Here is a 24,931-nt window from a genome sequence, read left to right on the forward strand (position 1 = left end):
GGGGGGCCTGGCGGCGGGGGTCGGGCAGGTCCGGGGGGGTCTGGCGGCGGGGGTCCGGCGGCGCCGGAGAAGCGCCCGGGCGGGCCCCCCTCCTCTCCCGCACTCACTGATCTCCGCGGGGATGGCCAGGTGCAGCTCCTTCATCGTGTCCTGGCTCCAGTCGGTGAGTAGCGAGCCCGACACGGGGATGTCGCCCACCCACCAGGACTTGAGGTTCACGTGATGGCGGTAGAAGGAGAACTTCTCCGAGAAGTTGCTGTGGCAGTGCAGGCAGCCGCGGGCCAGCGCCGCCGTCAGGCCCAGGCACAGTAGCAGGGCCATGGCCCGCCGCCCGCCGCCCGCCGCCCTCCAACCAACGGCGCCTCCCGTGCCACGCCCCCGGCTCAGGCCCCGCCCCCTCAACGGTCAACTGCTGGCCCCGCCCACGAGCCGCCCCTCCCAGGGGAAGCTTCAGCCCCGCCCTCAGGCCGCGCCCCACGCATGCGCCCACGGCACGCGCTAGCTCCTCCTTCCGGGCTGGCCCGGGCTGGAGGACCGGCTCCGTGTTGCCGGCACTGCGCAAGCTCCGCCCTAGGCCTGGAGCCGCCGGCACCAGCCAATGGTGTCCCGGCCCGTTTCCGGTTGCCAGGCAACAGAGAGCGCGGCTGCGGGGAGCGCCCCCCCTGTTCTAGACCTCGCCCCCCCGCCCCGGCTCCGCTTCCGGGGAGGCCCAGGCCGGTAGCGGAAGTACATCTGTCTGGGCGGGGGGGCGGGGGGGCGGGGTGGCAGGGGCGGGCGGTGCGCTCTGTTGCTCCACGGCTGCGGAGGGGAGCGGGCGGTGGGCGCCGGACGCCGGACAGCCGCGAGCGCCGCGCGGTCAGTTGGGCGTGAGACCGCAGGTGGGTCCTCTGAGGGGCGACCGCGGGCAGCGGGGAGGCCGGGTCGCTCGGGAGGGGCGAACGCGGGCGGCGGGGAAGCCGGGTCGCTCGGGAGGGGCGAACGCGGGCGGCGGGGAGGCCGGGTCGCTCGGGAGGGGCGAACGCGGGCGGCGGGGAGGGCGGGTCCCTCTGAGGGGCGACCGCGGGCGGCGGGGAGGCCGGGTCGCTCGGGAGGGGCGAACGCGGGCGGCGGGGAGGCCGGATCCCTCCCAAGGGGCAGATGCGCTTTCTGGTTTTGGACTTGGTTCTGTGACACATGGCCCCATCCAGCTTCCCGCCTCTACCACACATAAAGTTTGGGGCTCTTAGCCCATTTTACAGGCTCAGCCTGGAGTGATAGCAAAGGTCGCACCCTGGCCAACACCAGGGCAGTGCACTGCAGCCTCCCCCGAGGTCCCCAGTTGACATGCTAAGGACTAATTGTGTCCCCGCGTGTTTGTGGCCACCTGCCGGGGTCCGTTCTCAGAACGCACTGAACCAGTCTACTGGTTACGGGTGAGAACAGAGCAAGTGGATGTCCTGCTTGCCCCTCCACTCCCCCCTGCAGGCACCCACCTCCTGCAGCACCCTGCTCGGGCCGTCTCCCGCCGTGGCGTTCCCTCTCGCTCACCCCAGCAGAGCTGAGTTGGCGGGTGCCACAGCCGAAGGCCACGTGTGGCGAGAGCCCTTTAAAACGGGCCTTGTCCAGGGCGCCTGGGTGGCTCAGTCGGTTAAGCGACTGCCTTCGGCTCGGGTCATCATCCTGGAGTCCCGGGATCGAGTCCCGCGTCGGGCTCCCTGCTCGGCAGGGAGTCTGCTTCTCCCTCTGACCCTCCCCCCTCTCATGCTCTCTCTGTCTCTATCTCATTCTCTCTCTCAAATAAATAAATAAAAATAAAGTCTTTAAAACGGGCCTTGTCCAAATTGGGATGTGCTGCGGGCACCACATACACACCAAGTCCCAGACACAGAGCGTGTCTCTTTTTTCAAAAAAAAAAAAAAAAAGGGGGGCAAAATGTCCATAACGTTTTCTATATCCGCTAGGTGTTGAAATGATATTCTGGCGTTCCTGGGTAAAATATGATACAGTATTAGTAGTAACCTCACCTGTTTCTTTGCACTTATTCGCTTTTTAGCAAAGCTACTGGAAAGTTTGAAATCTCGCCCATGGCCCATGTTATATTCCTAGTGTTTTCTGTGACGTTCTTTCCACAAATGTCAGTCCAGTTCCTGATTTCACAGGATTCATTGTTTTCTGTGGCTTTAGTTAATTCTTAAACGGGGTAAGCTACTCAAGGATTTAACCAAATGCTTGGTGTATTGTAATTGAATTAGGGTTGGTTATAATTTTGTTTAAATTGAGGTTCAGAGCAAAACAGAGTGGAAGGTGGAGTTCCCCCAGACCCCCTCTCTCTGTAAATGCACAGCCTCCCCCATGACCAGCATCCCCGCCAGAGCCCGATGTTTGTGACAGCTGACGGACCAACACTGGGACATTATGAACGACAGGCCGCAAGTGACACCAGGGCTCACTGTCGGTGCCGCACACACTGTGGGTTTGGACGAATGTCACGGACAGCGATCCACCATCACAGCGTGGCACAGAGCAGTTCCTGGCCCTGCCAACCCTCCGTGCTCCGCCCAATCACCCTCCCCCACCCCCGCCACCGCAGATCCTCGTTCCGCCTCCACGGTTCTGCGGTTTCCAGAACGTCCTAGACCCGGAACCACATAGTATGCGGCCTTCTCAGCCCAGCTGCTCTCACCCAGGGATGTGCCGCTGAGGTTCCTCCGTGTCTCTGCCTGGCTTGATAGTTTTTATTTGAACCTCCCTCCAGGGAGAGCACGTCCTTTTCATCTTTACATCTCTTAAAAGCTGATGAGCACAGTGTTTGTGTACCAGGCGCCCCAAGTAACCTGGCAAGTTGAATTCTAGGTACACCTCCCTTCTCTCTCTCTCTCTCTCTTTTAGCAGAAGCAAAAGTGGTTATTTTACTTCCTCAGGGAGTTCTCAGAAATGCTAGTCCAGTTCCTGAACTTTTTTTTCTAAACAATTTTAGTCCGTTTGTTTCGTATGTACAGACGCTCCCAAGCCAAGACAGCTCAGTGAAAAGTCAGCTATTAATCATATTTCCGGGAGCTGTTCTCCCTTCTCCAGTGCTTCGTAAAATGGAGCTTTAACAAAAATTCCCCAAGCAGCTGGCTCAGAGCTTGGGCTTTTACTCGGGGAAGTTTTAGATGTGCCCCAGCTGGAGAGCCCTGTTCCTGATTTCCTAGAATTTTGAGGTTCAGATTGCTTAAGCAAAAAAGGCAAATCCAGCTTCAGAAACCAGATTCTGGGAAGGAGACAGGCGCTTCTGCATCTCCTGAGTCCAAAATAAGACATCTGTGATGAGGTCACTCTGTGCGGGGGTGTCCCGGGCACTGTGGGGGATGAGCAGCCTCCCCGGCCCTGTGTGCTCGATGCCAGGAGCACCCCAGGGGTCCCCAGACGTGGCCCAGCTTCTCTGGGGGCAGAGTGGCCCCAGGGAGACCTCCAGCGGAGCTGGGCACTGGGCACAGCACCCTGGAGAGAGTGCAGTCCGTGAGTGGACGGGCCTGGCCTGCTTTGGATGCGCAATGTCCCCTTCAGACAAGGGTCTTTGCAGAGTCAAGTGCAGGTCCTGAGCATCCTGATGCTAAAAGGAAGCTTGGACAGCCAGTGGGGGAGTCCGTGTTTGGACGGCAGTGAGGGGCTCTGCTTCTCATGCCCTCTTCCTGACGTGCAGGCCTCTGCTCGGTGAAACGGGCGGGGGGCCTCGCGAAGAGGCGCAGCTCCCAAGCTGACGCCGGCATCCCTGCCAGCTCGCTGGCTGTCCCCCAGGTGACGTGGTTTTGTCAAACAGTATTTCAGTATTTGTCCCCGTGGTGGAGGAGGCACAGGGGGAGGCGCAGAGTCTGTGCGGGCCCGCGTGTACCCAGCGCTGCCTCCGCCCTGGTGCGGCACAGGTGAGAGGCACAGGACACCTGGCCTCGCATCCAGGCCCCCCTCCTATTTGCTGTACGCTCTGACTCTGACGTCCTTCCCGCCTCTCCTGGCTTCTGGGGGTCCCAGGCAATCCTAGGCGCCCCTCAGCTTGTAGACCTGTCACCCCCTCTCTGCCGCTGTGGTCGCACGGCCCACTTCTCCGTGTGTCCGCGTCCAGATTTCCCTGTTCTTATAAGGATGCTTGTCATCGGCTGGGGCCACCCTATCCAGTGTGACCTCATCTTTATATCTGCGCGTGTGTCCCCTGTGACCCCTATTTCCAAAGAGGGTCCCGTTCACAGGTGCCGGTGGTATGTTTTGGGGGACACGATTCAACCCATAACGGGCGGATGGGGAGTGACTGCTGATGGGCACAGGGTTTTTTTTGAGGTGATGAGAATGTTCTAGAATTGTGATGTTTGCCCTACTCTGATTTTACTAAAAGCCGTTGAATTGTATACTTTAAAATTGTATACTATTTACAGTACGTGAATTATATCACAATTGATTATAAAATAAAAGGGTTGTCATGAGGGCTGAAGTATGCAGAACCCCTTGATAGCACCTGGCCTGGTGTGGTCTCAGCAAACCACTTCCTGCCTCCCTACAAAACAGATTGGGGAACTTCACCCCAGAAGCAAAGACATGAGGGCCAAGTGCCAACAGAATGCCGCACCCCCTGGTGGGGGGCTGGAGCCACCTTCCTGTGAGTCCTGCAGGATGGCAGGTGGCTTCCCGCCCAGGAGCAGTGCTGATATTTAAAAATCAACGTTTAGATGGTGGAAGACACTCTGGGGTGCGGCCTTCTTGGGCAGGACTGATCCTTGGGCTTCGAGCATCTTCTAGCCAAACACTCGGCTGCCCGGCCGGGAGCCAGGGTCTGCATGCTGGTCTAGAACACATGGGGCCGACCTGTGTGGTTGGGGCCTGTCCGCCTAGGCCCCCCGCTCCAGCGCCGTGTCCCCGGAGCGGGGGCGCGGCCGCGGCTGAGGCAGGATGTGGAGGCACCGGAAGGAAGTGGCAGGGGCCGCGCTGCACCTCCCCGGGAGGGTCATGCAAGGCAGCTGCTTGGAGGAACTGCGTTTTGTTTGGTTTTCAGAAAAAGAGAGGGGGAAGAGGCTGTGTGTTGGGGCTGGGGAGTTTTGTCATCTTACCTTCATCAGTCTAGAAGTTTCTAAGTACCGCCCACCTTCGTCTGAGGGAAGAACCTGGGCCACCAGCAGAGCCCTTAGCGTTGAACCCCCAGAAGCCCGTTCCATCTTCCCCTGCGCCGTCCTCGGATGTGTCTGGGGAGAGCCAGGAACCAGGGCTGGGGGCTGGCGATGGGGGGTCGCCTCCTCCGGCGCTTCTCAAGGCAAAGGCACGCTGAGGTGGCTGGCCACCCCTCGGCCGTGGGGCGCGTGTGTCCCCATAGAAAGCCCTTTGCATGTGAGGGGAATTCTAACCATCAGGGGAGTTTTGCAGAAAATCCTCGCACATTCTGGGAGGAGACAGAGAGCGAGCATGAGGCCTGTGAGCCCTCCCCCCATCTTCCAGAACTGGCCTGGTGCGCGTCTGGTCCCTGGCATGGAGGCACGCGGACCCTGTCGTGCCCCTGAGGCCCCCTCCCATCCCACACGGCCCACTTCTGTGCGGGTCGCGGGTCCCCAGGTGACGTGGTGGCAGGCCAAGCTCCCAGAGCCACCCCGAGAGGCCCCAACAGCGGGGCAGTGGCGGGTGCCTTTCCCCTGTCCCGGGATTGCTGCCTGGGTGCAGCTTAGCTGCGGGGTACGTGAGGAGCCCGGGGATCAGGCGGCGCTCGGCAGGAGCCGCGGTGGCCCCAGGCCGGCCGGACGAAGGACGCAACCCCCACCTCGTCTTCTCAAGCAGAGGGGTGTTTGCAGGTTGAAATGAGACTGTGAGTGAGGAAGTTCGCGAGCCCTGCTGTCAGGCGGCGGGGGCACAAGTGACTTGCTCTTCCCGTCGGCCCGCAGGGGATTGCTGCCCCTTGACCTGCACCCAGGGTGGCCTGAGGGTGGCCAAGTTCGCAGATTAACCACCGGGGCAGGTAGGCAGGCTGCTTGGGCATGATCGGTCACAGGTGGGCCCGGGGTCCCCACCGGCCTGTCCAGCGCACCCGCCCATGGTGCGGAGGGGCCCTGGGCTGCAGGCAGGCGAGTGTGGCTGCGCCCTGTGCTCTGAGGTGCCACCTTCCCACCGTCCAGGCCCTGAGTGCCTGGGCCTGTGCCCGGGCCTGGGACCTGGAAAGCACCCCCACCCGTGTGTGCAGGGGTGCAGTAGGGGAGCGGCCCCAGCCCGGGGGGTAGCTGGCCCTGACTTTGGGGTGAGACCGATGGACGCCTGGCTCATGGACAGCTGCTTGGCCATGGTGGCGTGTGTCCTGGCAGAAAGGGTGGTGGCTCCACCCACGCAGCCCCGGGTTCGAGCTCCAGGCCCTCCCTGTCCGGTGTCGGAGCTAATCCTTAACCGGGTAGTGCTGAGTCACTGTCTTTAATGCAGGGTCTTTGACTCTGCCCCCACGGGACACTGGGCGGTGTCCTCACGACTGGGGGTGCTGCTCACCCCCCACAGCGCCCGGGACACCCCGATGTTAGCAGGGCCCAGGGGGCAGACCCGGTCCGGGCCTGTGTTCCCTTCTGCTCGGTGTGGCTGCTGCGTCCTCGGAGGGTGGCCAGGAAGTGCCCGGCCGGGAGCGGGCGCGGCAGGAAGTGACGGGAGCGGCCGTGGGGAAGCAGGTGAAAGCACCTGTGTTCACGGCCCCGCGTCCCTCTTGCTTCAGAGCGGGCCTTGCCTGGAGTCACTCACGTGGACTCACACCCCGTGTGGCCTTCCGTGTCTGGCTCCCTCCCTGAGCGTCATGGGCTCGGGGTCCGTCCCCGGGGCCGCACGTGTGGGCGCCTGGCTCCTGCTCGCGGCCGCGGGACACTCTGGTGCGTGGGGGACACAGCTTGTTCACACGTCACCTGCTATGGACGTTTGGGTTGTTTCCACCCTGGGGTGATGATCACGAATCGTGCTGCTGCGAAGTGTGTAAGTTTCTGTGTGGACGTTTGTTGTCACTTGTCTTGGGGGTGCACCCGAGAGGCGGCCCTGTCTAACTGCTGGGCTGTTTCCCCAGCGGCTGCCCCGTCTTAGGCTCCGCCCGGCCACGCACGAGGGGTCCGATTGCTGCGTGTCCTCATGGGCCCTGGTGATTGTCCTTCGTGCTGACAGCCGTTCTCATGGAGAGTGGTGGTTCCCTCCCCTTCTCGCTGGGGTCTCTCCCGTCCCTCCGGCCCCATTGTCCTTGGCCAGCTCTTCCGTCCCTGATGCTCACCTCCGGTGTTCTGCGTGGTTTATGCTGCCTCGAGTGGACCTCCCAGCACGCTTGCTGCACAGCTGGGCCCAGAAGGTGATCGGGCTTCGCCGGTCAGCGCAGAGAAGGGGAGGCCTCGGGCCCACGTGTACCCAGGGCCTGGCTGGTGTCGCTCACAGCTGCTCTAGCCGGTGCTCGTTAGGATGCCCTGCGTAGCCTGGGACTGTTGGCTCCTCAGGATTTCCGGGGCTGCTGTAACAAGTGACCACAAATTTCATGGCCTAAAGCAAAACGGATCTGTCATCTCACGGTTCTGGAGGTCGCAGTCAAAATAGCACAGGAAGGACTCGTCCCCCTGGGGCTCCAGGGAGACCCGGCTCCAGCCTTTTCTTGGCCTGTGGCCCCCCCTCCATCCTCACTGCCAGCAGCGCGGGGTCCGCCCATCTCTGGGACTCCCACCCTCTGCCTCCCCTTCATGAGGACGCCGGGCCCCCTGGAAACCCAGGGTCACCCCCACCTCGGGGCCGTGACAAGGTCCCCTCTGCCGTGTGAGGGGACACGTCCCACGTCCCGGGGCCACAATGGGGAGGTCTCTGGGGCCTTTATTCTTCCTACCATGTCCTCTCCCCTGACCAGGGCACATCGGGCCGTCTTGAGCCCTGTGAGCAGGGGTCCCGGGGGCACACCGAGGGCGAGGCCGACGCTGGCCAGGTTGGGCAGCCATGGCGGGGCAGGGGGGTCGCTCCATCTCTGCTGCCGCCTCCCATCCGGCCCCACACCCCTCGGTGACCCCAGGAGGACCAGCTCTCGAGGCCCTGCACGAGTGTTGCAGTCCCTCAGCCCCAAGCGCCCCGTGGGTCTGCACAGCCGCGGGGACAGTCGTCCGGCCCCAGCACCGGTTTAAGCCATTGGCACATTTCGTGTGGCGTCTGGAACGCCATCGCCGGCGTGGGGGGCTGGCCTGGCCTTTGGCCGCAGGGTGTCGGCCAAGTAGGCGAAGGAGCACGGACACACTGCCGCTGCTTCCCGCGTGGAGGGGCACCGGCTCTCGGGAGCCGCGCCTGCGGCAGTTGGGACGAAGCTCTTACCGCACGCTTGCTGGCAGCCGGGCGCCCCTGTTGTCAGACTGACAGCTTCGTCCCGGGGACCCCGCGTAGGCTCGCTCGGCTCCGCCGTTGGCCGAGGTGCTGACATCGAGCCGGGCACTCTCTGCGGAGGCCGCCCTGGGTCCGGGGGGTGAGGGGCGTCCCATAGAAACAGGGGGCGGGGGCCCCCAGAAGCCGGGAGAGGCAGAAGCCCCCAGGAGTCCCCTTCCAGATGTGGAACCTGCAGAACTTTCTGCAGTCAGGCTGCTAGAAGCCCTAGGTCTGGTGGGTTGCTGCAGCAGCGTGCTGGGGCTGGAGGGGCGGGCCGCCTGACAACCAGCAGTCCCGAATCAGAGGGATGAACCCCACGGTTTAAGCAGAGAGAAACCAGGCAGGCATTTGCTGTAACGTAGACGGTGACTTGGGCGCAGGGCATGCGATGGGGAGTGGGGCCACCGGCGGGTCCTTCCATTCCCCGTTGTCTGCAGACTTCCCCTTCAGTGCCGTGTGCCTGGTGAACTGCCAAGACCCCCACCCCGCCGGCCCCTCGGCGCCCGGCCTCCCCTGTCCCAGCCCGGCCCACGCTCCCGGGAGCCGTGGTCCCGTGTTGGACAGGCCGGACCCAGACGGGCTCGTCCAGACTTCTGAGACGGGCAATGCGGTGGAGGGTGTCCCCCCCAGAATTCATGTCCGCCCATTGGGAATGGGGCCTTTGCACACGTCCTCAGGCAGCAAGACGAGGGCGTCCTGGATTAGGGTGGGCCCCGATGCAACAAGGAGATTTGGGTGCAATGCGGGAACACAGAAATTACCCTTTCTCGGCTCTGGAGGCCAGTGCCCCAGCCGGGGTGTGGGCAGGGCTGGCTCCTTCAGAGGCCGTGGGGACGGCGCTCCTGCCTCCGCCCTCGTGCAGCCTTCTCCTGCGTGTCTGTGTCTCCTCTTACCAGGACAGTTGTCATCACACTAGGGGCACCTGGATGATCCAGAAGGAGCACAGCCCAAGATCCTTAATCACGTCTACAAAGAACCTTCCTCCAAATGAGGTCCCGTTTGTAGGTCCCAGGGACGTGGGCCTCTCTTCTCGGAGGCCACCACGAACCCACTGCGGGCCCCCTTAGCCTCTGTGCGGATTTCCACACTCCGTCCCGCTGTACGAGAAAGCCCCCGGGCACGGGGGAGATACCTCCAGCTCTGGCTTGTTGGGAGCTGTCTCCGCGTCTTCCGCTCTGAGGCAGTTGGGACGCGCCATGGACCATTTTGTCCACGGAGGAACGGGTGCTGTCTTGGTGAAACTGAAAACCACGAGTCCTGGGAGCCTCGCAGTCCGGCCCCCTGGTGCTTCCAGAGCGGGGTCTCCAGAAACAGCTGACAGGGCCTCCCCTTTCTGTGTTGCAGGTGTCAGCGAGGGCCTGGGGCCCAGCGAATCTCCGTCGCCTCGGCTGCCACCTGACGCGAACATCCTGCCCGGGCCCCTCTGCAGAGGCGTCGCCAGGGAGCGCGCTGACCGGGCAGGGGGCCGAGATGTCCAACCCCTTCCTGAAGCAAGTTTTCAACAAGGACAAGACCTTCCGCCCCAAGCGCAAGTTCGAGCCGGGCACCCAGCGGTTCGAGCTGCACAAGAAGGCCCAGGCGTCGCTGAACGCGGGGCTGGACCTGAAGCTGGCCGTACAGCTGCCCCCTGGCGAGGAGCTCAGTGACTGGGTGGCCGTGCACGTGGTGGACTTCTTCAACCGCGTCAACCTCATCTACGGCACCATCGGTGACGGCTGCACGGAGCAGTCCTGCCCGGTCATGTCGGGCGGCCCCAAGTACGAGTATCGCTGGCAGGACGAGCACCAGTTCCGCAAGCCCACAGCGCTGTCGGCCCCCCGCTACATGGACCTGCTCATGGACTGGATCGAGGTGCAGATCAACAATGAGGAGCTCTTCCCCACCCACGTCGGTGAGTCAGGGGGCCGGGCGGGGCCATGGGGGGCGCCAGGCCATTTAAAGTGTATTGTTTAGTGGCATTTAGGAATACGTTCGCAGGGCTCCAGAACATTCCACCACCACGAAAGCAACCTGGTCCCCATCAGCGGTCATCCCCACCCCCCGCCCCAGCCCCGGCTCCCACCCTCTCCTCTCTGTCTGCATGGACAGGACTCCTCTGGGGACCTCCTGGGAGTGGGGTCCTGCAGGATGTGTCCTTCGGGGTCTGGCTCCTCTCGCTGAGCCCAGTGTCCCTGGGGACTGTTCACTTTGGTTGTTAGTACATTCACTGAGTTGTACAACTCACTACTATCTAATTCCAGAACATTCCATCACCTGCAGGGAATCCCTTTCCCCAGAGTAGTCCCTCCCCATACCCCCCCAGCCCCCGCCCCCACAAGCCGCCTTCCCGTCCGCGGATGAGCCTGTTCTGGACGTGTCACCCACGTGGACGCACACCCTGTGTGGCCTTCTGTGTCTGGTTCCCTCCCTGAGCGTCGTGGGCTTGGGGTCCGTCCCCGGGGCCGCACGTGTGGGCCCCTCACTCCTGTTCCTGGCCAAGGGACGTGCCTGTGTGTGAGGGACACATTCTGCTTTAAGTTAAGGACCCTGAGATGGGAGATGCCCCTGGATCATCCTGCTGAGCCCTGAATGTCATCACAAGGTCCTCATAAGAGGGAGGCAGGGGGAGATTGCACACACGAGAGGAGAAGGTGGTTTGACAGCAGGGAAAGGAGGAAGGGGCCATGAGCTTAGGAATGCTGGCAGCTTCCAGAGGAAGCAAGGAGACGGATTCTCCCCGGAGCCTCCAGAGGAACGGTCCTGCCGGCACCTCGACCCCGGCCTGGTGACATGGACTCAGAACTGTGAGAGGTGCATGAGTTGTTTAAGCCGCTGAGCTGGTGGTGGTCTGTGACGGTGGCGCTGGGAGACTCCCCGCAGACGTGGCTTTCACTGTCACCGTCGGCGTTGACGTGGCGTCTCGGAACACCAGTCAGGCAAACAGGTTTCCGGCCCAGCTCTGTACCCGCTCCAGCTTCTCCCCTGGGGCGCCCCCTCGCCGCCTGCACCGGGAAAGGGCTGACACTGGCAGAGGGCTTTCAGGGGCCATCTGGGGAGAAGCCACCCCAGACTCGTCCTGTCCCAAACTGGGGATTCCCAGTGGTCCATCAGGTTGCCAGGTCCGTGGGGCAGCCCTGGAGTCCACGTCGTCTGACTCCCCGCCTCGTTAGAATTCCCGCAAGTCCCACCGGCTCCTCAGGGGTCAGCACCCCAGAGCGTGAGACGCCGCACCTGCCCCTCGCCCATGGAAGGTGAATCCCTAGTTTACCAAACTGGATGCTGGTGAGAGGCAGAGAAAAGGAATTGGGCAGGGGCCACACGGCCGTCCAGCGGGACTCTGAGGCCAGGCCGCCGTTCTTCGGGCTCTCAGCACCCCTGGCCTCTCCTACGTGCTCACATCGGGGGGCCGGCCTAGCCTGGGCCGTACCTGCCGGCCCTGTTCCAGGACCCCAGCCAGGTGGCCAGAACGACGTGCTTCCCACAGGCAGCCGTGTCTCTCTGCTTCCTGTCTTGGTGCTTCTGAGAATCGTGGCTGGGCACGCCTCAGGGTCAGATGTGTGGCTTGGCAGGGGGGACGGGTCACGTTACGTGCCGGCCCACTTTTTAGTTCTGCTCACACCTGTACACCCACTTAGGCCTCAAGCCACCGGCCTGTGCTCTTAATGTTAGACTGGCGGCGGGCACACCTGTCCTCACGGGGACCAGATGGTGGATCTCTCTGGCTTCACAGGCCAGTCTGTGTCTTGACCACTCGGATCTGCACCGTAGGCCAAAAGACCCCAGAAGCCGTTTGTAAACAAACAGGTAGCTCTGTGCCCCCATTAAACTTCATTTATAAAAGCCAGCGGCGGGCCAGGCGCGCCCTGTGTATCATTGCAAGCCCGTGCAGCGGCCGTTTCTGAGCCCGTCCCAGCCGGGCTCCCCTTCACCCAGGCTTGCCCTTGGTGGCTGCCCGGCTGGGAGGGGGACACAGAGGGGGCAGCGTCAGCGTCGGACCCGGGCCCCGTGTAGGCCTGGAGCTGACCCAGGCTTTCCATCCCGCCTTTCTCTGCTTCCCGTGGGCTTGACCCTCTTTCTGAGTTTACACTGTTTTATCCACCAGTCGTGGACGCGCGTGCATAGGGATTCCCCCCCCCCCGAGGGGACCTCCCACCACGTGGCCTTCAGGGGTCTGCAAGGACAGTAGCTGCTCCTCAGGTTCCCACAAATGTGGGTTCATGGACGACCGTTGGGGTTCATCTCTGCAGAGTCGAGTGACGGGGAAAACTCAGAGGTCTCAGTGATGCCGAGCAAACCTTCCACGGGGTTAGCGGCCCAGGAACTGGGCCCTGGTCACCATTCAGAGATGCTTAGCACCGACTGAATGCAAGTGCCACTGTTCTGGGCCGAGAGGCCACCCGGGCCCAGACACCGAGGAGGGGTCCGGCCGGACCCGTCCCGCACAGCTCACGGAGAGCCTTTTCTTTCCCGCTTGCCCTCGGCTCCACACCCGGCAGGCCTGCCCGGGTTGGAGAGCAGCCGTGCGGGCTCTGCCATGTCGGGGGCTGGCCCGTCTCAGCAGCGTTACCTGGCCCGTGCGCCCCGATGCTCACTGCCGTCCAGGTGCCGCAAGCGAGCGCCTGGTGCACCACAGCCTCCCGCGGCATCTCCATGTGCACCCCCCGGGCTGTTAGCCCGCAGCCCCTCGCACGTTCTTCCCAGGCCCCGGCAGCCACCTGCTGGTGCTCGCTGCGCCTGGCTGTGCCGTGGGACAGACACGTGCTCGGGGTGGCAGGGTGTGCCTAACACACAGACTGCGCCCAGGGGGGCTGGCACGGGGACCCCCCATAGGGGCATTTCACCACAGTCAGGAAAAACGGAGCATTAAACCCACAGTAGGAGTTACAACGTGTGCACGTTCGCAATTAAGTTGTGTCGTCGCTCGAACGTAGGGACGTTATAAAGACGCGCTCGAGGTGGGGAGAAATACACCAAGTGAAAGATGTCAGACAGCAAAAATACGTTTTTATGGGTTGCCCCATTTTATTAGGAGAAATAAGCCTAACCAGAAATACATGCCCAGAGCCCAGAACCCGCGGTGGGGCTCGCAGATCCCCGGCCCGCGGACGCGGAGGGAAGGGGAGGGAGGGGGCGCTGCCCACTTTGACGCGGGCCCGGGTCCCATGGGGAGGCGTGTGGCCGGCATGTCCCCTGCGGTCCTGGCTCTGGGGGGGAGGGTGTCCCCGGTCCGCGAGGGCCATAGGCCAGGGCCCGGGGTGGGGGTGCTTGCCAGCCTGCCTGAGCCCCTCGCCCTGTGTGCAGGCACGCCGTTCCCCAAGAACTTCCTGCAGGTGGTGAAGAAGATCCTGTCACGGCTGTTCCGCGTGTTCGTGCACGTCTACATCCACCACTTCGACCGCATCGCGCAGATGGGCTCCGAGGCTCACGTCAACACCTGCTACAAGCACTTCTACTACTTCGTCAAGGAGTTCGGCCTCATCGACACCAAGGAGCTGGAGCCGCTGGTGAGCGGGGCGGCGGGGGGCGGGGGCGTTGGGTCCGGGCAGCCCGGAGCGGACAGAGTGAGCCGAGGTAGGTTCCTCGGATTTGGGCCCAAGTTTGTGACACGGCAACCCTGGGCGTGGCCGCAGATGGAGGGGGTGCCGCTCGGATTCCCGGCACGTGGGACCCACCCGCTGGGGTGGTTTTGGTTCCTTTTGCTCCCTGCTCCTGCTGGCGGGCCCGGTGGGGATGTGGCTGCCCACGTGAACACCCTGGCCCCTGCGAGAGGCAGAGGCCCTGAATCCTGGGGGGCTCCCCGGGGAGGTTCCTGTGGCTGCCCCCCTTGCCCTGTGGGAGACACTGGGGGGGGTCTCCAGTGCCGTAAACAGCAGCGGCTGGGGGGCTGGCCCGGGGCATCCCCATCTCCCCTGCCCGCGTCCTCACTGCCTGGCCGGAGAGCAGGCAATGATTTATTTCTAATTGAGGTAAACTCCACATAAGTTAAAATCATCTGTTGTGAACTGAATGATTCAGTGGCATTTAATACATTCACAAGGTGCTAAAACCATCACCGTGCCTTCTAGTTCCAGAACATTCCATCGCCCCAGATGAAGCCCCATCCCCACTGGCAGGCACGCCCCAGCCCCCGTCCCAGCCCACGGCACCCTCGAACCCACCCTCCGGCTGTGGATTTGCAGCTGGAGCCGTGTCGACCCCAGCCCAGAGATGGGGTGACTCAGGCAGCGAGATGGCTCCCTGGGGCCCCTCCCCCACCGCTCTCCCAAACTGCTGTGGGCTCTTAGCGGGACCTGTGAGGTCAGAGGCGGCAGGTGGCTGCTCTCCAAGTACCCATCCAGCTGCCACCACCACTGGTGACAAGGGTGGAGAACACCCCCCCCAGGAGGTCCCGGTGAGGCCGGTGCTCGGAGCCCCCCAGGGCCATTCCAGGGGGTGGGGATCTCCCCAAGCGCGGAAATGCTAGAATGTTCCAGGGCCAGTGGGCCCTGGGCTTGCGGGTTGGCTGCTAGGGGACTGAGATCATCACTCTGGGGGTCCCCACGGCTTCCTTTGCATGACCCCAGGACTCCCATGTGGGCTTTTTTTCTTCTTCTTGTTTTTTGTGGACTTCTCCACTGATTCAGGTCTTTGAACTCTATTCTTGCCCAGTTTTCAACAGTTGTTGAATTACTCTCCACACAACCTTTCCCAGTTTCTCTGGGTCTTTGCAGGCTCTGCCTGTCAGTGGACTTTCCCAGAGTTGAAGTTACTGCAGGCATGCCTAATGGGGAGGAGGTTACTCCGAGCCGGTGGAATGTTCTGGAACTGGATAGACGAAGGGTACACGCCATTGTGGCTGTGAATGCTGATGAATTGTTCACCTTATGATGGCTACTCTTATGTGACGGTCACCTCCATCCATGTATTACTTACAAAATACTGCAAATTGGAACCTGCAGTTTTGTGATCTGCTTGCTTTTCTCTTTTTGTTTTAACTTAGTGCCTTGATCTCCTTGTCATTTCTTCCACATCAATGCTTAGAGTTCTTTCTTTTTTTTTTTTAAGATTTTATTTATTTGAGGGGCGCCTGGGTGGCTCAGTCGTTAAGTGTCTGCCTTCAGCTTGGGTCATGATCCCAGGGTCCTGGGATCGAGCCCCGCATCGGGCTCCCTGCTCGGCGGGAAGCCTGCTTCTCCCTCTCCCGCTCCCCCTGCTTGTGTTCCCTCTCTCGCTGTGTCTCTCTCTGTCAAATAAATAAATAAAATCTTTAAAAAAAAAAAAAAAAGATTTTATTTATTTGAGAGAGAGAGAGCGCACGTGCGCACCAGAGCAGGGGAGGGCCAGAGGGAGAAGCAGACTCCCCGCTGAGCAGGGAGCCCGATGCGGGGCTCCATCCCGGGGCCCTGGAGTCATGAACTGAGCTGAAGGCAGACGCTTAACCGACGGAGCCCCCCAGACGCCCAGTGCTTCGAGTTCTTTCTGGCGCCAGGCAGAGGATAAAGCGCCTAAGCTCGTGATTTCCCCAGGCTGTGTGTAGACGAAGTGGGTGCTGATCTGCCCGGCTGCCCTGTGCACCAAGGCTTCCGGGCTCTGTCTTGTAGAACGTGGCGGGATGCCTTCATGTCCAGCTTTTTTGCATTTGTCATTCATCTGTCGGGACAGACTCTAGAGGCTGCCATCACCGGGTCTAAAGCGTGTATCATAGTATTCATCTTTACTTCCAGGCTGCTTTCCGGAAGTTTCCTTGCAGTGTCCAGTCGACTGTAGAAGGCACGAATAGTACACTGTGGCCCCAGGCTGACTGCCTGGTTTTGTGAATAAAGTTTTTGTTTTGTTTTGTTTTTTTAAAGATTTTATTTATTTATTTGAGAGAGAGAGAATGAGAGACAGAGAGCATGAGAGGGAGGAGGGTCAGAGGGAGAAGCAGACTCCCTGCCGAGCAGGGAGCCCGATGCGGGACTCGATCCTGGGACTCCAGGATCATGACCTGAGCCGAAGGCAGTCGCTTAACCAACTGAGCCACCCAGGAGCCCAATGAAACTTTATTTATTATTTTTTTATAAAGATTTTATTTATTATTTGACAGAGAATGAGAGAGAGAGAGAGCACATGAGAGGGGGGAGGGGCAGAGGGAGAAGCAGACCCCCCGCCGAGCAGGGAGCCCGATGCGGGACTCGATCCCGGGACTCCAGGATCATGACCTGAGCCTAAGGCAGTCGCTTAACCAGCTGAGCCACCCAGGCGCCCTGTGAATAAAGTTTTATTGGCATGCAGGCAGTTAGTCGTTCCTGCGTTGCTGGGGCCATGCTCCCTCGACGGGCCGGGACACTGCCTCTCTGGCCCTTCCCAGGAGGCGTGCCGCCCCGGGCCCACAGCGCACTGTTACTGTCGCATTGTTTGTAAGGTTTGGCGTTAAATGAGGCCTGCGGGCCCCTGGAGACCGGATCCCCTGCTTTTCCATTTGTGTGTGGTTTCCGTCCCCCTTGTGTCAATACCTGACATCTTGCTTGTTCTTAACAGAAAGAAATGACCGCACGGATGTGCCACTGAGAGCCCCTCAGGCCCGCAGTCACCGAGGCCGTGCCCAGGGGACACCCACGCTCGAGGGCCACGGCTCCAGAACACGGACCCGTGCTTTATAGAAAGCCCAGCCAGCGGGCGAGCTTGGTGCCGTGGAGGCTGCACTGAATGCCGGGGTGGAGTCCTCTCCGATCCCGGTGGGCAGCCGCCGTGGGTCTGCACACGGCCATCCTGAGCCCGTCTCCTTGACAGGCGGCAAACTTGAACTCCGTGGTTCTGCGTGTTGAGCACCTGGGCACATGCACTTTGTGGACCACTAGCATTTGCTCTGTGGTTCGGCCCAGACCAGCCGCCGCGTGCAGCCAGCGCCCGGGGACCCCGTGTCCGCTTCACGACTCGCACGACGGGGACCCCACGCCCGCTCCCCAGCTTTCCCGGGCCCCTTCATGGATCGTGAGAGATTGGAGTTTTCTCCGTGTGAGCCCTCCTCCCGTTTAGAAAACTGTCGCCTCTCCCTTATGAATATCACAGGATGACTCTCCCATGGAACCCCCCTCCCGGGCTGGAACCTTTTGAATTTTGCCAAATGATTAGCTGGAATTAGCCTTTCTGCAGATGCCTGCCCAACTTTACGTGGAAGCCCTGTGTTTGCATGGCCCTGTGTGGCTATGAGACCCAAATCCCAGCACTGTCTCCCGTGGACCTTGGGAGGGTGGCCAGGGCCCTGTCTGGGCCACGCTGAAGTGACCCCCGGAGCCCCGTTCTGCCTGTGCCTGCACCCCGCCCGCACGCAGCGTCCTCAGTGGCCTTCTCCGTGGCACCCTTCCAGTGTGGACCGCACCGACTCGGAGTACCTCTGGGTGTTGGGTGCTCGCAGGAGTGAGGAGCACCATCACCCACGCCAATAAGTGCAATTAACACGACCTTGGCCTCGGTCCTTCTGGAAACCCCCAGGGTCCAGCTCGAGGAGGCCCCTTCCGATCGAATGTAGCTCCCTTTAAGTGCAAAACCTCGGCCAAGCACCGTGACCACTGTGTCCCCCAGGGCTGTGGGCTGTCCCCACAGCGCAGCCAGGTCAGGGAAGGTGGCAGGGACTCCTCTCCACCCTCCCTGCCCACAGCTCTTCCCACACGAGCATCAGAATACACTGTGCCATCTTTGTACCCGCATCTGCCGCTTGTCATTTCCACTTCCCTGGCCTCAGGGCCTGGTGTTGGGCCATGTCCCTGCCCTTGTCCCCGGGGTGCCCTTGTCCCCAGCAGCTGAGGGCTCGTGGCTCGCCAAAGTGCCCCCAAATGGCTAAACAGATGCACAGAATCGGTGAGGTTAGGATTCCATGGGGTACAGCCTGGGTGGGGAGGTCAGAACTGAGAAACTGAGGCAGGCGCACGCTCCCTCTCCCATTTCTGTTCTGTCTGAGCGTTTTTCCCGGCCCTTAAACACGATTTTAATCTTGCCTTTCTGCTGTGTGCGAGAGGGAGCCAGAAAACGACCCTTGTGCAGAGTAGATTAGGAGAGCGAAACCAGAGAGGGGTTTCCTGCCAACTAGCTCTGGCTGGGGGCACCTGATTCGTGCACCCTGAGAGCCCTTTCTTCTGTGTGGGAAGTGGGATCGGATTGCGTCCTCTCAGGGGTCCAGGCTGGGGTCTCTGACAAAATGGGCGCAGGTGGGGCGGGGGCCTGGGGCCAGGGCTGGCTGCTTGCCCCTAGAGGGCGCATCGTCTCCACGCGAGGGGAGCTGCCTCTCAGCAATTACGTTATTTGGAAAGACCTCAAGAAGCCATTGTTTCCTTACCCGCTGATTTTGCAAATGCACCACAACAGTTTCCAGAACCCGCTAAGAATTTGGGAGCTGTTATTATTTGTAATGTCCCCCAAGGATGTCCCCATCCTGGCCCCCCCCCGGAACCTGGGACGTGTCCCCTCACGCGGCAGAAGGGACCTTGTCACGGCCCCTGAGGTGGGGGTGACCCTGGATTCCTGGGGGGCCCGGCGTCCTCATGAGACCCTCACAAGAGGGAGGCAGAGGGTGGGAGTCCCAAAGATGGGCAGACCCCGCGCTGCTGGTGGTGAGGATGGAGGGGGCGCCGCAGGCCAGGAAGAGGCCGGAGCGGGGGGCCCTGGGGGGACCAGCCCTGCCCACTCTGGGGTTTTAGGACTTCTGAGCCCAGAACTGAGAATCAGTCCATGTGGTGTTAAGCCCTAAGTTGGCGGTGACCTGTCGCAGCGGCCGTGGGAGGCTCAGACCCCTGTTAGAAGGAAACGTTTTGCCCACAGAAGGCCTGGCACCCCTTGCCCTGGGCTACTGGGAATGCCAGAGTCAGAGGCCAGCCCCCAAGGGACTCCTCCCTCCATGCCCAGAGTCACTCATCCTCCCAGGGCGGGTCACCCCAGAACTTGTCCAGCCGGGAGAGGTGATGGACAGGCGCCGGACTGGGAGGGGGTGGGAGAGGGTGGCAGCCGTGTTGCTGGGACCCGGCCAGCACACGAGGGACTGTCCTTCCAGTGGACATGACACAGCAGGCAGCCTCCGTGTCCGGGAAAGCGCTCTTCTGCAGCTCGGCAGCTGCTTGCTGAGCCCTCTGAGATCGGGAGCCCCCGCTACTGGAAATTTCCCCCCGGGGGCGGCATTATCCCTAGACCCACGCTGGCCAGCGTAGCAGCCACGAGCCCCCAAGGACAGTGAGAACCACTCAGCTTCTCAGTCACAAGAGCCCTGCTCAGCTGCGTCCCCAGACGCTCCTGGTCGGAAGCAAAGTCAAGGCGGGGACGGTTCAAATCCTCCCTGGTTCATAACAACCGACGGCTAAGTCTGGGAACATGGTACTGGTCCCCGTCTTGACCACACGTGGGGGGCGGGCCGGGCTGATGCGGGGCAGGGCCCTGCGGGAGGCCGGGCCCAGCATGGGACACATCACTCCTGGCTGTTGGCAGCACTTACTGGTGACAGTTCTCTAGTCAAATCTTTACAAATACCGCTGGTTATGGATGTAGGTAGAATGCCAGGGTTGGTGCCCATGTCAGAGGGCATCATGTGGTGACATTTCGAGGCACTGAGGCGTACCCTGCAGAAAGGGGGCACCAATTTATGCTCCCAGCAACATGTCTCATGGATTCCATTCCCTCACATCCCCCCTCCCAACGCTGGATGGTAGGCCATGTGTCATTTACCAGTTTGATAGGAAAACATCCTCAATGCACTTGACCATTTATATTGCCAGTTTATAGCCTTTGTCCGTTTTTCCATTGGGAAGAGGTCTTTTCTTATTGGTTTATAAAAACTCTTTACATATTGGACTTACAGACCTTTTAAAATACTCGTTTATTCAAGCTCTTCTATATATAATTTGTCATATGTTACACCAATGTCTCCTGGTTTTTTGTTTACCTTTAACATTATTTATGATCATTTCAACATACTTTTTTTTTTTTTTGGAGCTTTCACATTTTTGGTCATTCTTTTCCTTGATGTTTTCTACCCTTGGTGACAAGCTTACAAACTTGGGCTGGGGAAACCTTTATGCAAATATTCACCACTGTTTTCTTCCGCTTCTTATATAGTTTTCTTCTTTTTTTAAAATATTTTTTTAAAAGGGCGCCTGGGTGGCTCAGTTGGTTAAGCAACTGCCTTCGGCTCAGGTCATGATTCCAGAGTCCTGGGATTGAGTCCCACATCAGGCTCCCGGCTCAGCGGGAAGCCTGCTTCTCCCTCTGACCCTCTCCCCTCTCATGCTGTTTCTCTGTCTCTCTCTTTCTCTCAAATAAATAAATAAAATCTTTAAAAATAAATAAATAAATAATAAATATTTTTTTAAAAGATTTTACCCATTTCTTTGACACAGAGAGAGAGAGGGAACACAAGCAGGGGGAGCAGCAGAGGGAAAGAGAATCTCAAGCAGACTCCCTGCTGAGCACAAAGCCCAACGTGGGGCTTGATCCACGACCCTGACATCATGACCTGAGACCATGCTGAGTCAGACACTCAACCGACTGCACCCCCCAGGCGCCCCAGAAATGTTTGTTTTTTTAATAACTGGGAACCCCCTAATCCAGCACCGTGTGATCCTTCCACACAGAGCAGAAATGCTACTTACTTCCACAGTGCTCCGTTTCTGGGGTTCCTAGTTTGCTCCCTCTGGTTTTAATGTACCTTGTAAACTAGAGTAATTACAATATCTGGCATCATCAATTCCTCACTATTATTGTTTTTTAATATTTTCTGGACTATTTTAAGTACATAGTCCAAATGAACTTTAGAATATTCTTTTAAGTTCCCAAAACTTTGCTTCTGTGACTTTGGTGAAAATCGTCCATTTCCAAAACAGTGTGTGTGGGCCCAGGTTCATTCTGGAAGGTAGTTTGGTCCCTGTGGCCTCGCACAGCTTTCCATTTACCCCAGCCACACACGTCCCTCTGTCATTTCCAGCACGTGGCAGCTCTGTGCTTCATTTCCCTTTTTTTTCCTTCCTGTGATTTTTTAAATGGTATATGTGACATGCTGTAAAAATCGCCATTTTAGGGGCTCCTGGGTGGCTCAGTCACTGGGCGTCTGCCTTCGGCTCGGGTCATGATCCCAGGGTCCTGGGATCGAGCCCCACATCGGGCTCCCTGCTCAGCGGGAAGCCTGCTTCTCCCTCTCCCACTCCCCCTGCTTGTGTTCCCTCTCTGTCTGTCTCTGTCAAATAAATAAATAAGATCTTTAAAAAAAAGGGGCGCCTGGGTGGCTCAGTTGTTGGGCGTCTGCCTTCGGCTCGGGTCATGGTCCCAGGGTCCTGGGATTGAGCCCCGCATCGGGCTCCCTGCTCGGCGGGAAGCCTGCTTCTCCCTCTCCCACTCCCCCTGCTTGTGTTCCCTCTCTCTCTGTGTCTCTCTCTGTCAAAATAAATAAATAAAATCTTAAAAAAAAAAAAAAGATCTTAAAAAAAAATTTTTTTTAAGATTTATTTTTAAGTAATTTCCATACTCGGCATGGAACTCGAACTTACAACCCCAAGATCAAGAGTCACACGCTCCACCAACTGAACCAGTCAGGCACCCCTGAATATATTTTTCCCTTTTTTAAGATTTTATTTATTTATTTGAGAGAGTGCGAACAGGGGACAGGGATAGAGGGAGAGGGAGAAGCAGACTCCCTACTAAGCAAGGAGCCCGATGCAGGGCTCGATCCCAGGACCCTGAGATCATGACCAGAGCCGAAGGCAGACTCAACCCACTGAGTCACCCAGGTGCCCCCCATATTCATTTTTTAAGGGCAGAATCTATAGATGATAGACCATTTCATAGATGATCATACTGGCAAAATTAAGTTCAAGGTGCTTATATATATGTGCATATATATGCACATAGGTTTATATATATATATACACACAGTTAATCACTAATAAAATGTAAAACTATATATATCCTTTTAGATTAGAGAGACAAAAGACAGGAAAAACAGCATCTACAAAAGATCGAAAATTCAGAAAACAGCAAGGATGAATATTTTATTTTTTAAAGGATTTATTTAGAGAGAGAGAGATCGCGTGTGCAAGCAGGGGGTAGGGGCAGAAGGAGAGGGAGAATCCCAGGCAGACTCCCCACTGAACACGGATCCCACACCCCTGAGATCACGCCTGAGCTGAAATCCAGAGTCGGATGCTCAACTGACCGAGCCACCCAGGCGCCCCAAGAATGAATATTTTAAAGCATAACACAAGATTAGGACATTAAAAACACATCAGTCATGGGTCAGGGGCTAAATGGAGCCCACCACCTGTTTTTGCAAATAAAGCTTTATCAGCACACAGCCCGAGCTGTACACTTTCAATGGGAGAGTCTTAACGGTATGTGATTTCTATCCACATAAAGCTGTGATAAAAAAAAAAAAAAAAAGACACAGAACAGTTTAAAGCAGGTCAGGCAAAGTTTTATCAAAGCAAAGCAAAGCAAACCATGAGAAAGCAGGAATTGCAGTATTAATATATATAAGACACAGTACAGTTGACCCTTGAGCAACAGTGGGTGATTTGGGGCCGCGAACCCCCACACAGTTGAATATTCCACATATAACTTTTGACTTCCCCAGACCTAGCTACTGACAGCCTACCGTTGACCAGCAGCTTCAGCGATCACATTAACAGTGGACTAACACATACTGTGTGTGTTCTAGGTTCTCTATCCCGTGTTTTCACAACAAGCTGGGGAAAGAAAACGTTATTAAGAAAATCACAAAGGGGGCGCCTGGGTGGCTCGGTCGGTTGGGCGTCTGCCTTCGGCTCGGGTCATGGTCCCGGGGTCCTGGGATTGAGCCCCACGTCGGGCTCCCTGCTCCGCGGGGGGCCTGCTTCTCCCTCTGCCTCTGCCTGCCACTCTGCCTACTTGTGCTATCTGTCAGATAAATAAATAAAATCTTTTTAAAAATAAACAAGTAAAATAAATAAGAACCAAAAAAAACCTGTCAGGGCTACACTTACAGCAGTAAAACCAGAAATTAATAGCCAGGTGTTAAACAAGTCTCAGCCACTGGAACATACAGCGCCTTCTCCTGAGTGCCTCTGGAGCCGGGGAACAGCCTCAATCTTAAGGGACGAGCCCTTAAGTAGTGGAGGGTCAGACAAAGTCTGTGCACATCAGCTGCACTGTGTAAGCTGCAGCTTGCACACACACGTCTTCAAGAGCCGCTGCATTAGCTGTTTGTTGTTAGTAACGAGTCAGCTGTATCAGTCAGCTACTGCTGCGTAACAAATCACCAAAGCAAAGCCACTTGAGACAGCACGCAGTTGCTATCTCACGGGTTTCCACGGGCCGGAGTCCCCTGCTCAGGCTGCTGGCAAGGTGTCTGCAGGGGCTGGGGTCCCACCTGGAGGCTCCACCAGGGATGGATCTGCTTCCAAGCTTCCGTGGTTGGTGGCAGAAGTCGGCTTCCTGCAGTTGCAGGACTGAGGGCTTCAGTGTCTTGCTGGCTGTCCAGCAGAGGCCCCCTCAGCTCCCTGCCCCACGGGCCACCCTGGCATAGCCATGTGCTTCACCAGAGCCCGAGGGGGCCAGACGAGCTCTCCCACCTGATGTGACCGTCACCCCACTCACTGGTCAGCAGCGAGTCCTGGGTCCCACCCACACTGAAGGAAGGGGACCGAACAAGGGCACAGCCACCAGGAGGCGGTCACTCACTGAGGGGAAGCGACGGTCCTTGAATCCCGCGGTGTGACTGCTAGGTCATACTCCATCACGTGACAGGAACACAGAGCAGGTGGCCTTTGAGGACATGAAGGTGGTTGGAGCTGTTTGTCCCTAGAGACAGTACTGCTCCTGGAACATTCTGGATGTTTCCTCCTGCACCCACCTGGGAAGGGTCTCTCTAGACCAGGGCCTGTCCCCCCAGCTAACATTCAGGGCTGGATCATTCTCTTGAGGGTGTCCCAGACACTGTGGGGGCTGAGCAGCCCCTCTGGCCCCGGCCACTGGACAGCAGGAGCACCCCCCATCGGGACGACCACAGACGTCCCCAGACGTGGCCCCGTGACCCCTGGGGCAGAACCAGGGCCAGCTGCAAAGGCTGTAGGGGAAGTTCCTGGCTCAGGAGGCTGGCGCCTTCCCCGTCAGCCGCGACTTCACACCCTCCCAGCACGGTCTCCCAGCATGTCTTGTAACATTTCTTGTGAGCGAGGTGCTCTCTCAAACTCCTTGTTTCCTGTTGCCAGTGTTCTCCAAAAGCACGGTCCCAGGCTCAGCTCTCGATGTGCAGCGTAGCCGACTCCCGGGCCCCCGCGGGCTTCCTGCTCTGTGTTCATGCAGAGATTCTTTCTGTCGTTGACCTGCCGTGGCCAGGAAGTGTGCCAGGCCCTGGCTGGCGTCTGCGTGCCGTCCAGGCTCATGGGACCGCGGGCTGTCCTTAATGTCCGCCCAGCACGGCCGTCCCCCCGTCCCCAGTCACCACGCTCCGTCACAAACCACCAACGTGCTGGCTTCTGCTGTTGTGAAACATCATCAATAAGATGGTGTTGGTGTGCTACCCAAGTCACCCATCTGAAGTGAACAGCGGTATTTGGCAAAATTGTGCAATCATCACCTCAGTCTAGTTCCCGAACATTCTCACCACCCTAAAAGCAGCCCTGTCCCCATCAGCTGTCACCCCCCC

General features: G+C 59.0%; 2 protein-coding genes across 4 annotated transcripts in view; one reads left to right on the plus strand and one right to left on the minus strand.

Annotated features, from left to right (window-relative positions):
• IZUMO4 (IZUMO family member 4) overlaps window positions 1-321 on the minus strand; it is a 2,830-nt gene extending 2,509 nt beyond the window's left edge. For all 3 annotated transcript variants that reach the window (XM_044918679.1, XM_044918690.1, XM_044918683.1), the window contains exon 1: window positions 103-321. In XM_044918679.1, coding sequence (XP_044774614.1) covers window positions 103-321 — 219 coding nt within the window. The remainder of the gene's footprint in view (window positions 1-102) is intronic.
• Window positions 322-798: 477 nt separating this feature from the next.
• MOB3A (MOB kinase activator 3A) lies at window positions 799-17,960 on the plus strand. The gene is made up of 4 exons (XM_021705312.2): window positions 799-878; window positions 9,679-10,225; window positions 13,615-13,817; window positions 16,813-17,960. Exons 2-4 carry the CDS (start codon window positions 9,805-9,807, stop codon window positions 16,840-16,842), a joined length of 654 nt encoding a protein of 217 aa, XP_021560987.1. The 5' UTR covers window positions 799-878; window positions 9,679-9,804; the 3' UTR covers window positions 16,843-17,960.
• The last annotated feature ends 6,971 nt before the right edge of the window (window positions 17,961-24,931 follow it).

Source organism: Neomonachus schauinslandi, chromosome 1 (assembly GCF_002201575.2).
Source record: "Neomonachus schauinslandi chromosome 1, ASM220157v2, whole genome shotgun sequence".
Taxonomy (NCBI): Eukaryota; Metazoa; Chordata; class Mammalia; order Carnivora; family Phocidae; genus Neomonachus; species Neomonachus schauinslandi.

Excerpts from the sequence above, each read along its gene's own strand:
- MOB3A (XM_021705312.2), top strand. The coding sequence starts at position 9,805 with ATGTCCAACCCCTTCCTGAAGCAAGTTTTCAACAAGGACAAGACCTTC. Across the intron at positions 10,226-13,614 it reads GCTCTTCCCCACCCACGTCG|GCACGCCGTTCCCCAAGAAC; the intron begins GTGAGTCAGGGG and ends CCCTGTGTGCAG. Across the intron at positions 13,818-16,812 it reads CCAAGGAGCTGGAGCCGCTG|AAAGAAATGACCGCACGGAT; the intron begins GTGAGCGGGGCG and ends TGTTCTTAACAG.